A 14,616-nucleotide genomic window follows, 5' to 3' on the forward strand; every position below is an offset into this window, starting at 1 on the left:
TTAGTAAGATTTATTTGATGCACATAGAGATAGATTCTTTTTTTTTCTTTGAGTAGACAGATTTAAAACGTGCTTCTTTTTTTTCTTTGAGTAGACAGATTTAAAACGTGAAAGGGAGCTCTCATTAAAAGTACAGTTGTCTTGATAATCGTAGGCATCTAGTAGCTCCGTTGGTTGACTACCTGAATTCTCACCTTGTTGGTGAGGGTTCGAATACCCGTAGTGTAATCGTCTTCCCTATTTCCCCTCCCCTACCCCCTGTAATTAAATTTTTTTTTTTTTTTAAAACAACTGTCTTGATAGTCTAGTTCCGGGGAAGTTATGGTTTAGAAACATTTGCTCTTATTAGAATGTAGTTATTACCAAAATATTAGTCGCTATCTATATGCTCTGCCTGGCTTCTTTTTCCTGGTGGAAAATGAAACTTATAGTAGGAGTATTAATATAAGTCAGTATGTGTCATTGTGTCGCTTGGGCGCCCTCTTAGTTGACCGCCCTACCCACTAATGGACTATAATAAGATACAGTGTCTTTGTGGATTGTTAGTTCACGTGAATCGAAATTCAAATATTATTTTTCTGCAAAATATTTTCAAATAGGATCTATATAAGTTGTTTAAATAAATTTAGTAAAAAAAAAAAAAATTGTTGTGATGCTTCTAGCACCTCCTGTTGCAGGGGTATCATGCGTTTTTTTTTTTTTTTTTTTACTGATTCGGGGTTGTAGAATTCCAGCAGAGTAAAAAAAATGCCTTGCAAAATTTCGCAAGGCAAACTTTTGCTTAAGGCAAGTTTTGCCTTATAAGATAGAATTTGCCTTAAGGCATATTCTGCCTCATAAGACTATTTTCGCGAAGCCTTGCCTTGCGAAATTATTTTTATTTTTAATTGAGCGGGGGTTCGAACCTAGAATCTCGATGTATTTTCGGCTACTTTTTTAGGCGAAGGGAAAAATAAAGAACCAGCGCCTTTGAATGACAATCCGTACAAAAAAAATGGGGCAATTTGCAAGATTGTCCTTCGCTGGGGGTGGTCTTTAATCTTTGGCCCTTAAAGTAGTGGTCTTTAATTTTTGTCCTCTTCCTTTGCAAATTCTGTCTTGCAAAATTCTACCTTAGGCAGAGAACAAAAATTAAAGACCACCAATTTGAGGGCCAAAACTTAAAGACAGCCAATTTCAAGGGGAAAAAAAAATTAAAGGCCACCCCAAATAAAGGTCAATGCGCGCAAAAAAAAAAAAGGCTTAATTAGCCCAACTTTTTTATATGGGCTTATTGGGCAGATCAAAATGTGTTAAGTTAATAAATAGGCGAATTATTGTGGGGAATTTTCATAAATACAAGATATATAGGAGTTAATGATATAATCTACAACTAATTTAGATATTACAAATTGTGCAACTTAAAGCTAAAAACAAGGAGATTATTGCTATAAATGAAAATTTAAAAATAAGGAGATTCCCTATATTAGTGATAACATAATTAAATACATATAAAAACACAATAAATGCTTACCTAAAAAAGCTCCAGCACAATCTACTAGCAAGCTAATTCATGAATTTTAACCCAAAAAAATAAAGTTAATTCATGAACAAGTATATTATTGTAGTATCTGTTGTATATATTATTCTATCTATATATCGTATATTGTTACCATATATGTTATTATAGAGTACAATTAGTTGGCACGTAGAGTAATGTATACATATATTAGTTATATAATATACATACTTAGATATACTAATTTCTACTGTTATATGCACAAATATTTTGTTATCATATTTTCAGTTAAATTTGCCAATTTGAATATACCATATACTTTTTAGGTATATTTTCATGTACCTTTGTTATACAATATACCATACTTCGTGTAGTTTTCTTAATATTAATACAAATATTAATATTAATATTAATATATTCAATAATTTCTTTTAGTCACAAAAAAATAATTGCATCAGTCATTTAGTGAAAATAAAAAAAGAAGAATAAAGAGGAGAAAACGAAAGAAAAAAAATCTTTTTAAAACGGTAGATGAAATATGGAAAATTACATTATCTCTCATGCTTTTTTCATAGATTTTTTTTTTCGGGGTGGGGGGGGAGGGGGTGGGGGAGGGCATGGTTTGAAAGAAAGAGAAGGTAAAAAGTGGATATGTATTAATGGTAATAACTCCTAAAATTAAGTATTATTGATATATTAGGAATATAAGAAGTTATATTTTTGTAATTAAGAAGTTCAAATTTTGAATAAGTTGTATTCATGTAATTTTTTGAAAATAGTTGTAATCATTTTAATTAGCATTTGAAAAAGTTGTATTTATGTGACTTTCTCAATTATATCACATTCATATTTAAATGGATTGGACTACTTATATTTTTATGGGCTGATAGGAGGCAAGTCAATCTTGGTGCACTGGTGTGAGGCACAAGCAGGGGCGGATCTACTTGGGAGCCAGGGTATTCACCCGAACACTCTCAGCAAAAAATTACAGTGTATATATAGGGTAATATTTTTGTGTTTATGTGCATATATTAACTTTTGAACACCCTCGGTAAAAAATTACAGTATATATTTAGTTTTTTTTTTTTTTTTTTCGAACACCCTGAATGAAAATCCTGAATCCGCCACTGGGCATAAGAGTTATTTCTCGTGGTCAGCTAGAAGGGCTGAACTAATTAAGTAGTTAAAAACTGAAGAAAGAAAATATTTTACTTTTAAAGAATGAGAAGATCATATACACAACTGAGCTAATAAGATGCATATATCAACAGTTAGAGCATATGCACTAGTTATTTTTATCTCAGATCTTAAATATAGAGTAGTTGAAAACAGACATCACGTGTCATGTGAACAAAGGAATAATGAATGCAGTGATAATATAAACGTTTAAATCCTCAAACATAAATAAAATAAAATAAAATAAGAACCTTAAATCTGCATTTAAAAGTCGTCAGTTAGTGCAATTAAATTAAAACCTTTATTTTTATCTATTGATTATCCTTGTGCCATTTTCTCTCTGAAAATTGGAGAAATTTGTACTCCCTCGGGCCCATGGCCCACCATCTCAAGAATCTAAAGGAGAAAAAAAAAAGTGAATAATTTCTGAAACAGCAATCGGCATTAGGAGCCATTTTGACATGATTTGAAATCATGGTTTGAAACCAATTGAAATCATGTTTGGACATGTAATTTAAATATCTTAAATTGTATTTTCTCTTATAGACATAAACACCACAAGTTGTGAAAATTATCAAAACATTCCCAATTTTTATACAATCTTACCAAATGAGCAAATCATAGTTCATAACAAAATTAATACGCTACTAGAAGGTCTTTCTAAAAAATACAATATCAATTTAGCAAACTTTAGTTCAATAAAAATGAAAATTTAACATGAATAGTAATGTAACTACTCTTTAATATAATCCTCCCACATGGTAGACATAAATAAAGGTTGGTGAAAGTTAATGAGGTTGGTAAATGGTTGGTGGGAGTAATTGTTAAAAATATTTACAAACTAATGGGTCTTTTTTTCTTTTTTTATAAAATATAAACTTATGGGTCAAGTTTTATATTTAAAATTTTTGAAACAGTGGTTTGAAACCTCCAATCATGCCTTTTAGATGATTTGGGGTTTCAAACCATGATTTGAAACCATGAGATGGAATGCATGTCCAAACGATGGTTTCATCTCATGGTTTCAAACCGCATATCCAAACGCCTACTAAATTTAAGATGTGAGATCATAGTCTTTGTTGTGCCATTTCTCTCTAGCAGTTGGAGAAATTACTACTTCCTCCGACCCAATCCCCACCATCTCAAGGCGGCTTTTGAAAATAGAAAAAGAAAAACGTGAATTAATAAGTGAATCGAAATCTTTACAAATTTAGTGAAACAACAATGGGCATTAAATTTAAAACGTGAGATCATAGTCTTTGTGAGCTTAGCTTTATATTGCATAATTCGGAAGGTAAGCTAGGAGCCACGATTGAATTGATATGAGCCACGATTGAATTGAATAGACTTCCCAACTAATAGTTACGTCTGGAGTAATGTTGATTAGCTCCTAAATTTTGAATGGTCAATTTCGGACTACTTTAATGCGATACTAAAAGTTGCAAACACACATTTAATTTGTGCAAGTTTGTGATGCGAGATATCCAATTTTCTTATTCGCTTGTGTGCTAGACGTTTGATTGATTATAAGGAGGAGGGTCTTTACACCCTCTAACAGCCTCTTATGTTTGGACTTTGAATCAAAATCGTCCCTATTCTTTAACCAAGACCACTAATAGCATCATTTAACTATGCAAAAGCAGTGCATTTTGTTTCAAACTATTTGCGTCAAAAACTAACTATTTGCGTCAAAAAAACCATCCAGTTCAACCTGTCATTCTTTCGGATCTGTGGAGATACTATAAATAACTTTAGTATTATGTTGTTTGATGATTAAAGTGGAAATTTTGAAGAATATTTGGAATTGGAATTATGGGTCCGAAAATCAAGTTCGTTGAGGATTTGTTGGTAAAATTGGTTGGAGTGAAAATCAAGAATGCAAAACTGATTTGAAGAAATTAGAGGCAAAATTATTAACTTCTTACTGCTGGCTCATGGTTGCTCGAGACGGTGGTTTTAATAATTAAAGGTGCATTTGGTTATTGATTAAAAATCCTTGGGGAGTGACTGTTTGAAGTACATATAAGCAAAGTTGAAGAGCATTTCAAGACTCATTTGCAGTTTGGCCGTGAATCTTCGAATTTCAACAGTGTTTGAGCGCGAAAATCTGGGGTATTATTGAATTCCTGAATTTCGTTACTACTATCCAAGTTAGTGAAGAGAGGGGGAAAAAAAAAACTGAAATCTCAATTGAGTTCAAGACCTTGAAAATCAGATTTATTTGACTGAGTTCCAAAAGAACTTGGGTTCACGCTAACAGTTTAGTTAGTTTTTGATGAAAACCATTAGTTTGAACCAAAAATGCACTTATTTACATAGTTAAAGCACATCTACAGGGAGGCGAACTTGGTGGCACACCAGTTGGCTGAAATCGGAGCAAATGAAGAAACTGATGAACTGATTGGAGAATCTATTTTTTGGGATACTCCCCTCCCCCTGTATATGTTATTTCCATGTTAAACAAAGACAATTTAGAAATAGTATCATTTAGATCTATCTCAGTTATGCACCTTAGAAATACCATGTTTAGATCTATCTCAAATTTGTATTCCGCAAGCACTTTAATTTCAGTTATAAAATCTTTGTTTCAGCAAAAAAAAGAAAAAAAAAGGACAATTAGTGTTCTAGACTGTTTTGGGCCTTTTCTCGTGCTAAATTCATGCGCTATGAAGTGACCCAAAATCTTGACAAGTTAAGTGAAAGAAGAAATTGCACGTTTTCCCCTTTAAATGGGTTGGTTTTGAAATTTGCCCTTTGATAATCGAACTTATACCCCGCGTAGGGATCTAGTAGCTCAGTTGGTTGGCTACCTGAATTTTTCACCTTGTTGGTGAGGGTTTGAATCCTCATGTTGTAATCCCCTCCCCCATTTTTCCTTCCCCTACCTTTCTTTAAAGAAAAAAATCACGCGGTACATAACTTGTGAGTTATTATGACGCGAAAATATAATTTTGTGTCCCGCGAAAAAATTATTTATTAAGAGGGACAAAAATTAAAGACCAACACAAAATAGAGGCATAAGTGCCATTGACCATAAGTAATATGATAATGAGCATTAAATTTAAGATGTGAGATCATAGTCATTTTTTTTTTCTCTTCCAATTTTATCTTTATATTTATTGCATAATCCAAAAGTTAACTAGGGAGTCGCGATTTAACTAAATAGACTTCCCACTAAACATGTCACGTCTGGAATAATGTAGATTAGCTCCTAAATTTTTGAATGGTACCTACGCATTCAATTAGCTTATTTGCTTGTGTGCCAGGTGTTTGATTAATTATAAGGGGCGGGTCATTACATGCTCTGAAAGACTTCAAAATAGAATTGTATTACTGTTAAGGATAAAATTGAGGGGAACTGAGAACCAGAAATAGAACAAGGTAGTGTTACATGATGCGTCAAAAGATTATACTTTTTATGACAAAAAAAATTCTCCCACTAGATATATCATTAAATAGCACGTTTGCCAAGTATTTGCGAAATTTAAAATATTTTTTTAATGAAATACTTATTTTAGAGCGTTAAAGTATTTACCCCATTTATCAGTCCTAAAGAGATTTTTTTTTTCTTAAACGGAAGGATTTTATTTATATATTAAGGTTCGTCCGTAGACATACATAAAAGAACTGATCTATATGAAACGGTTCCACAAGCATCTCTATCAAGAGTTGTAGTTACAAAAGAAGGAGATGCTTCAAAAATATAAGGATTGTTTCTTTCCATATAAGGTCCCATAGACTTCCTTCCGTATTCCGCTAGCAGATCTGCAACCATATTAGGTTCCGGGGGGGGGGGGGGGGGGGGGGGTGCAACGGCGGGTTCCGCAGTTGAAGTAGAAGTGACCTGCAATCAGTGAAGATATTTGAGTGTAATAAAGTATTACCATTCATAGAGTTTAATAATACCTGCAAATCAGTCTCTACCAATAATGGCAAGAGATTTTTTGATCGAGCTAATTTTAGCCCAAGTAGCAATGCTAGCAATTCTGCATGAAGAGCAGATCCAACTTTTATTTTGCAATGTATAACCCATGATCCACGTTCCTAGATGATCACAGAAGACTCCTCTTGTGCCTCCATTTCCAGAAGTGGACTCAAATGATCCATCAATATTTAACTTTATGAAACCTTCAGGAGGGAATTTCCATGAAACAGGGACTACCTTCTTTGGAGCAATGTTTGGCTTTGCTAATGCTAGATGGAGGTATTCTAATGCACCCAGTTCTTGTGGGTGACGTCATATAAGTAGTAATTATTTAGTTTAAATATCTACTGATACTAGTTTCAAGTTTGCTTTCCTTTTTCTTTATTGTCGGTTTTATCTTCCATAAGCATAGCGTCTGGGTTAGTTTCTACTTGCAAAATTTCACAAATTTGGTTAACGAAAACCAATGACTATTATTTGATATGACGCACAAGCCAAATTTTAGAATAAGTACGGAATTCATGGCCTACAAGCCAAAAAAACCTGTTTCTCTGTATGTTCTTTTATAATCTATAAATTAGTGAAGCCTGTTTTTTTGTGTGTTCTTTTATAATCTATAAATTAGTGATTTTGTTTAGATATTTACATATCATACCCCTAATTTAAATTTGAAATTTGAGGCATTGATGATCAACTTCCAAAAAACTAGTATATAAATAAGATGAGTATTCTATCAATAGATGAAATCATGATACCCCATCTAAAGCTTATAATCAAGGATATTGTGGTAGAAAGAGGCCTTTGCCAGGAATAGAAAATGTTTGACAGCATACAAGGTATGTTTGGTTTGCTCTTTTAGTTTAAAAATTATGGCTCAATAGTTGCACTTTTTTTCTTATTAGGAAGTACTTATTTTATTGTTGACAATAATAACATATAAACAAGGATATACAATAATGCTACTTGATAATGATACAACAATATTATTTAATCAAATATAATTTTTGCAATACGCTGTACATATCATAAATGTACTCGTTAATCATCACATAAGGACCAAGTTTCAAGTTCTATTGAGGAGATTTCAAATGTGTAGTTAATGAGCTAGTCAACTTTGGTTCTCAATTTTGCGAGTGCAGCCTCTTTGATAAGCATGAATGAATCCACAAAATCATCGCCAAGGTGGTCTGGATCTGGAATTATTCCTTCACGAACTGCTATAGCAAATGTTAACTTCTTGGCATAACTACATGCATGAACCATTAGCCCCTACAATATGCATTATTGTGATCTAAGTAGTTTGTTTTTCTATTCAAACACAAAATTATATATATAGAAGATTCATATAATTGATTTCAACAAATTTGCAACACATGGATAGTTAATTGATCGGTTGATTAAAGAAACTTACTGTGGGATGTCCATAACATGTTGGGGCAAGGAATGCCAATGGATGGCCTGCGCAAGAAACTTCTTCAAGCGGACCGGCTACGTTTGAAAAGGCTAGTGTTGTTTGGGATGGAACTTTTTGAGCAAGTTTTGTCGCAACCTAAGCGCCATGCCAATGCAAATCAAAAATTAGGTTTTGGTTCCAACGACAACTAAAAGGAAAGAAAAAGAATCAAAATTCAGAATGTTTCTTGATAATTTTAAGGTGTAAAAATAAAAAATGGAGTACCTTAAAGCCAAAGAATTTGAGGAAAAGCTGTAAAAAGTAAAAGGTGCATTGAGACTCAAGAGAACGCTTCTTTCGGTCCATTGATATCTTAGCTTTGTGAATATAACTGAGAGGATTCTCTAATTGGGCAATAGTTAATGGAATTATGATAAAGCCAAAGCAATTTCCTTGTATCACAGTGGCATTCTTCTCAATCATTTCAGCTACAGCCTGTCATATATAGTCGTGTGAATTTAATCAATTACGCATATGTGACCTGATAATTTTAGATTGCAATAACATAAATTATATATGAATCTTTAAGCAAAATATATATTTCTACATCAATCTTATAAACTTAATAAATAAGCAATCTTGGATGCTTGATTTTCATTTCTAACGTGTAAATGAAGAAACACTTACTTGGACTCCTAATGCTGGTCTCAGATTTATTAGAACAGCAGCTCTGCATCTCATTCGTTCTGGCAAAAACTTTCTCTTCCCTCCAACTTCTTGTTAAGAAGAAACAAATTATTAAAAAATAGATTAGCATGGTTGAGAGCATTTTAACCCCCTTCACTCTTTACGTTGTAACATACAACCACGAATTAAATATATCAATTTCAACCTAAATTCCTTTTTTGTTTATAGGAGTACTTATTTTCAATGTTTTCTTTATACGTAGTTATTTTCACGGTTAATGTTTGTGATGAAATACCTATTGCTTGAAGAGATTAAATCCTAACAATTACTATACATTGAAATTGAGGGGATTAAATTACCGTGTCCTCTTTGGATATAACGAGACAAGGCTGCTTGAGTTATCCCCAATATAACGTCGTTAACCGTCTAAAATTTACGAGAGAAAGAAGTGAAAAAAGGGAAAGATGGGTCAGAGACAAATAATTAAAGCCAAAACATTGAAACAAAGTTCAAATTAATTAATTAGCAAAAACCACTAGACTAAAGATTACTGTTCAATCTTGGATTTAAGGTTTATACATATACTTACAGCGTTTGTCACATTCTTTATAAATTTAAGGTCGTCCAAACTAATAGTCCGATAGATAAATATCTGACGAGTTGACGACTTATCAAAACCTCGTGCAACTGTAAATGGTGATTGAGAATCCTTCAAGAATAGAGCAGTCGCTATAAACAACAAAACATCAACAACTGTATTGAACAAAAGCCTGATGAACAACCAAAACTTCTCAAGATACTGCCATATCAAATACCAATTACTTTTTTTATTGCTTATTGATAAATTCGATTTGTCCTTCGAAGTCGAGGAAAAAGAAGAAGAAGAAGAAGAAACTGGGAGTGTGGGCAAGGAAGTAGGATCTGAACTTTTATTAAAACAAGAGAGTAAAAGGGATATGAGGGCAATTCCATCCCCAAGAGAATGGTGAAAACGGCAAATAGAAGTTGCCTTCGCATGTGAGGTTTTCACGTTAAGGATGTGAATATCCCATAAAGGCTTCGACATGTCAATAGTGGTCGTGCTTAGGTTCGATATATAATCTTCAACCAACTTGTCGGTATCCATATTATCATCGGCGATTTGGGGCACTATGGTATGATCATCTATGTTTACTGTTGTGGGAACCCATCTCATTTTCCGGCTGCCATCACTCTCATCCATAACCTGTACGTAACATATTTAAAATTTAGATTTTATGCACTAAGCTAGTAATCTTGTAGTGGTTTTAGTTTTTCACACTATAGGGCTAATTATATTTAGAAAAAGGCTTAATGCATATGCAACCCCCTAAACTTGTCCCTTTTTTCTAATTTGGCACCTCAACTAAGTGTTGTTCTTATTGAACCCCTGAACTTGTCCTCAAGTGTGTATCAAACCCCTAAATCTAATTTTTAGTAGAAGCAAATATTAAATTGGGGAAATGAAGGTGGAGTAATATTTTAGACATGTGGTAAGCTATTCTTTAGGTCATGATGTATCGGTTTCTGCTGGTTCTACTCTTCCACTGCCAGCTTAATTAAGAGCTACTCTTTTTCCCCCTCTCAATTGCTGTTAATCTTAGCTAAAAGATGGCATAACTAAATTAGAATATATATTAGCATGTTGCTACATTGAAGATGGAATACTATGTAAGTCGGATTGTGTTTGATAAACAAACTTGAGGATGAGGTCAGGGGTTCAATAGGAACAACACTTAGTTGAGGTGCCCAAATGGAAAAATGGGACAAGTTTAGGGGGCTGCATATGCATTAAAGCCTTAGAAAAATAAATGCAAGATTAAAATTACATCGATATAATTTACGTTGTTGAGTAATATATAAATTAAAGTGAATTAAGTGCCAACTTAAACTACATTAGAATAGCTAGCTGTCTAGAACAACCTAGTACGCTAGTGATCAGGTGATTTCATCATTACTTAATGATAATTTCCGGGAGAGCAAATTTTTATCATTTCAAATTAAATTATGCTTAACCAAGATAAAACAACGCACCGATCGATCGAATTTTTTACTTTGTACGTACCTCACATAATTTGTCAGTTGTGTGAATCTATTTTTCGACAAATTAGCGGATTAATAATTTGTGGACACCAAAAGTACGGTAAGATTTGGGTCAACTAATTTATGTGAAACAAAAAGAAACTTCACACAACTTGCATCATCCAGTTGCTATTGAGGCATGCCCGATTCTTAAGAAAGAAAGAATAAAAAGATTAAACAAAACCTTAATTTGGAACTGTATAGTATTAATCTGCTATGCAAAACCATGCAAGATTATGCTTAGTTAGACAAATATAGTTTGATGTTTCTTTGTTAAGTACCTGCAAACTGGAAAAGCGTGGGTGTTTAAGCAACTTGCGTTGTATTTCAGCTTTCACGGAGTCAACCTCAATTGGTACTTTCCAACCCATGATTGCTACAATGTGAATATTGTAGTTAGGTTCATGGAACATTCGAGAAGCTGGACTTAATAATGCTGTTTCTTCTTCTTCTTCTCCATTTTCTTGCTTTGATGTTCGTATAGGTCTGAGAACCGTCATGTTTCCACTGCAGGACTCCATATCTTAAACAAAAATTAATTGGTCCAGATCACTTGTATAACAACGAAGCAAATATTGGTGATAATTTAAATTAAAGGGTCCAACTATTTAAAGAAGAAAGGACGCTTTATTGGGTGCACATGGTAGTTAGATTTCAACCGTAAAAGGGGAAGCTTTCATTAAATTGGCACAACTGTTTGATTCTCCCTCCTGATTAAAAAAGAGTGTCCCCTTAGTCATTTGCACACCCCTTAAAAAAATATTACCTTCCAAAAAAAAAAATATTGAGAGAATATAATAGTTTATTTATGGGTACAATTGTAATTGTGGTAATATAGTAAATATAGTTCTACTAGAATAGGGTTAACTTGTTAGACTAGGAGAAGGAAGACCTTACTTCTATAGAAAAAGGTCATTATGATGAATACATAGTAGAAATAATTCTCCCATTATTCTTGTCTCTCTAAATTCTACCAAAATCTTTGCAAACTATGAGTGTGTTTGGTAATGAAGGAAAATGTTTTTCATGGAAAATATTTTTCAGGAAAATAAATGGGTTACTTATTTTCTTGGTTTCTAAGCAAAATATATTATACTAAAAGAATTTGTATATAATCTAGATAAATATTATGGAAGGTGGGTGGGGAAGGGGTGTTAAGTGGTTGGGATGAGGTCTATGGGGGAGGGGTGAAGATGGGGTGTGGAGGAAACAATTAATGTGGAATGACACCAGGGGCGGAGCCAGGTATAGCCAAGGGGTTCATCCGAACCCCCTTTGGCAAAAAATTACACTGTTTATACATGGTTAAAATAATTTTTTATGTATATTTAGTAGATGTTGAATCTCCTTTGATATTGTTCACTTATACATATTTTGAACCCTCTAGTAAAAATCTTGGCTCCACCACTGATGACACTTGTGGAACTTATTTTCCTTACTTTCACTAGAGAAGTCATTTTTCTCATTTAAAAAAAGAAAAATCTTGTTTTCCTATAAAAAAAAAAAATCACCAATCAACCACAATCTATGTACGGACACACCCTAAGTGAAGCGATAAGGGGCATTAAATTTAAGACGTCCGATCATAGTCTTCATTTTCCTTTCTCTTCCAGTTAAACCTTTATATTTATTGCATAATTCCAAAGTTAGCTAGGGAGTCGCGATTCAACTAAATAAACTAATAGACCTCCCAACTAAACATGTCACATCTGAAATAATGTAGATTAGCTCTCAAAACTTTGACTGACTACTTTCGAAAAACATTAATTCGATGCTAAAAGTTACATCAAACGTTTAAATTTTGCAAGTTAGTGATGAAAGGCATCCAATTGTTTATAAGGGGAGGGTTGTTACAGTCTCTGAAACGCTTCAAATAGAATTGTGTTACTGCTAAGTGCTAAAGATAAAATAGAGGGAAATTGAGTGTGAGGGGGAGAGAGAGAATTAGAAATAGAATTACGTAGTATTACGTGAAGCTAATGTTGCATGATTATACTTTTTTTGACAAAAGAATTCCTCCTTTAGGTATATCATTAAATAGCATGTTCAGTAAGTTTTTGTGAAATTAAGAATGTTTATTTTGTTGATAAAATATTTTGGATAATTAAAGTATTTAACGAATTTGGTTGGTCCTAAAAAGGAAGGCATTTATGGCCCTCATGTGGCTTACCTTGAACCTAGTTCTTGTGGATAACGTCATGTAAGTATTATTTACTGATATGGGTTTGACTTCGCTCAATTAGTCTTTGTTCAAGTAATTATCAATGTAATTTCGGGTGGCTGATACGTGGACTTATAAACATGAAAGGTTGGGATTTCTAACTTATTTTCTATTTTTGGTTGTATTCTTTATTAATGGTAAAGTTAAAAGATATGTCCAACTTGTGGTCACTTGTTTTTTTTTTTTTGTTTTTTTTGGGGGTGCGGGGGCCGGGGAGGAGGGGGGTAGCGTTGCAGTTACATCATAACCTATTCACCGGGAAGGAACCCCAGAAATATTTTGTTACTTATCTCTTGCCACAAGCTTCATATTCTTCCGAGAAAGCAGACACAGCAAGTTGTGCCCAATATCATATTTGTTTTCTTATGTTACATTTAATACATGTTTATTAATTATTTATAGAATTAAACTTGGTCAATTTATTACATGAAGAAAATCATTAATTAATGTTATAAATTGATAAAATAAAAAAATAAAAAAATTAATGAAGTCTATGCATATGTTGTCTTACTCAAAGTGATATTCTATAGTTGGTGAGGGAATTCACAGTTGATACTAATTTCAGTTAAAGAATTGGCTCCCTATCTTTGAACATCACCGTTAATAAAGAATGCAACATAAAATAAGCTAAAAAATAATTTCAACCTTTCATGCTTATAAGTCCACGTGTCATCTCAAGGTTACTGATAATTATGTTCTCTCCATTTTTGTTCAGTGGATACTTCAATTTTTGACACCTGTCTAATTAAAATTTTAATGACCCAGATTTGTTTGGTCTTAACCATGGTTAAGTTATTTCTCTTTCATCCTTCCTCCCCATTTCAAGAACCCAGAGTCTCACCCACATGCATAATCGTCTTCTCATCCTCTGATTCTCCTTAGTACTTGAAACATTAAGAATTTGACATCTATATAAGAGCTTTTAATTCATGTTGATTTCTCGATTGAATTTTAATGAATTTGAAGTCATCCGACTTATTTCGAAATGAATTTTTATTTAATATTTGGTGGGTGAATAAAACATCTATATAATGAAAGCTCCGCCCGTTTTCTATGTTCTACAACCTTAATTTTCTCGCAAAATAATGATTCTCCCTCCGTCTCAAAATATTTGTCGTCCTTAAAAAAATACTTGTCTCAAAATAATTATTGTTTTATTTAATCAAGATAAAGTTAACTTAACTTTTTTCTCATTCTACCCTTGTATCAATTAGCAATATTAAAGATGTTCTCACCATTGATGGAGTAAATATTTATCGAGGAGAAATTACATGAAATATGATAAGAGGGTAAAACAATTAATGCTATCCTTATAAATGCTTTCTTAAGGGACGTGTAAATGAAAAATGCGATAAATATTTTGAGACGGAGGGAGTAGAAGAATAGAATAATACTAGAATCGGGGAGAAACAATAATTGGATGCAATTAATGTTGGGAAAAGGGTTAAAAATGCCCCTCTACTTTGGGAAAAGGGCTAAAAATATCCTCCGTCACAAATTTGGGTCAAAAATACCCCTCCCGTCATTAAAGGTTTTCAAATATACTCCTATCTTAACGGAAATCCCCAAATCCCCAAAATAACCCGATTACATTTTTAAACCCGCTCCACTTAAAC

The 14,616-nt window shown here is 33.0% G+C and overlaps 1 protein-coding gene across 3 annotated transcripts; it reads right to left on the reverse strand.

Annotated features, from left to right (window-relative positions):
* Nucleotides 1-7,559: 7,559 nt before the first annotated feature.
* On the reverse strand, nucleotides 7,560-11,373 carry LOC132645446 (wax ester synthase/diacylglycerol acyltransferase 11-like). 3 transcript variants are annotated; one of them, XM_060362430.1, is made up of 7 exons: nucleotides 11,061-11,373; nucleotides 9,269-9,904; nucleotides 9,039-9,105; nucleotides 8,680-8,768; nucleotides 8,278-8,487; nucleotides 8,011-8,148; nucleotides 7,560-7,845 (listed from the first exon to the last, which is right to left on the reverse strand). In XM_060362430.1, exons 1-7 carry the CDS (start codon nucleotides 11,298-11,300, stop codon nucleotides 7,807-7,809), a joined length of 1,419 nt encoding a protein of 472 aa, XP_060218413.1. In that variant the 5' UTR covers nucleotides 11,301-11,373; the 3' UTR covers nucleotides 7,560-7,806. The 3 variants fall into 3 exon arrangements, with proteins under 3 accessions (XP_060218413.1, XP_060218412.1, XP_060218410.1); XM_060362429.1 differs by having other exon boundaries at nucleotides 7,560-7,868; nucleotides 8,680-8,765; nucleotides 11,061-11,371; XM_060362427.1 differs by having other exon boundaries at nucleotides 7,560-7,868; nucleotides 11,061-11,371.
* Between the last annotated feature and the right edge of the window lie 3,243 nt (nucleotides 11,374-14,616).

This window comes from Lycium barbarum, chromosome 6 (genome assembly GCF_019175385.1).
Source record: "Lycium barbarum isolate Lr01 chromosome 6, ASM1917538v2, whole genome shotgun sequence".
Lineage (NCBI taxonomy): Eukaryota > Viridiplantae > Streptophyta > Magnoliopsida > Solanales > Solanaceae > Lycium > Lycium barbarum.

Excerpts from the sequence above, each read along its gene's own strand:
- LOC132645446 (XM_060362427.1), bottom strand. The coding sequence starts at position 11,300 with ATGGAGTCCTGCAGTGGAAACATGACGGTTCTCAGACCTATACGAACA. Across the intron at positions 9,106-9,268 it reads TAAAGAATGTGACAAACGCT|ACGGTTAACGACGTTATATT; the intron begins GTAAGTATATGT and ends CGTAAATTTTAG. Across the intron at positions 8,149-8,277 it reads TCAAATTCTTTGGCTTTAAG|GTTGCGACAAAACTTGCTCA; the intron begins GTACTCCATTTT and ends CATGGCGCTTAG.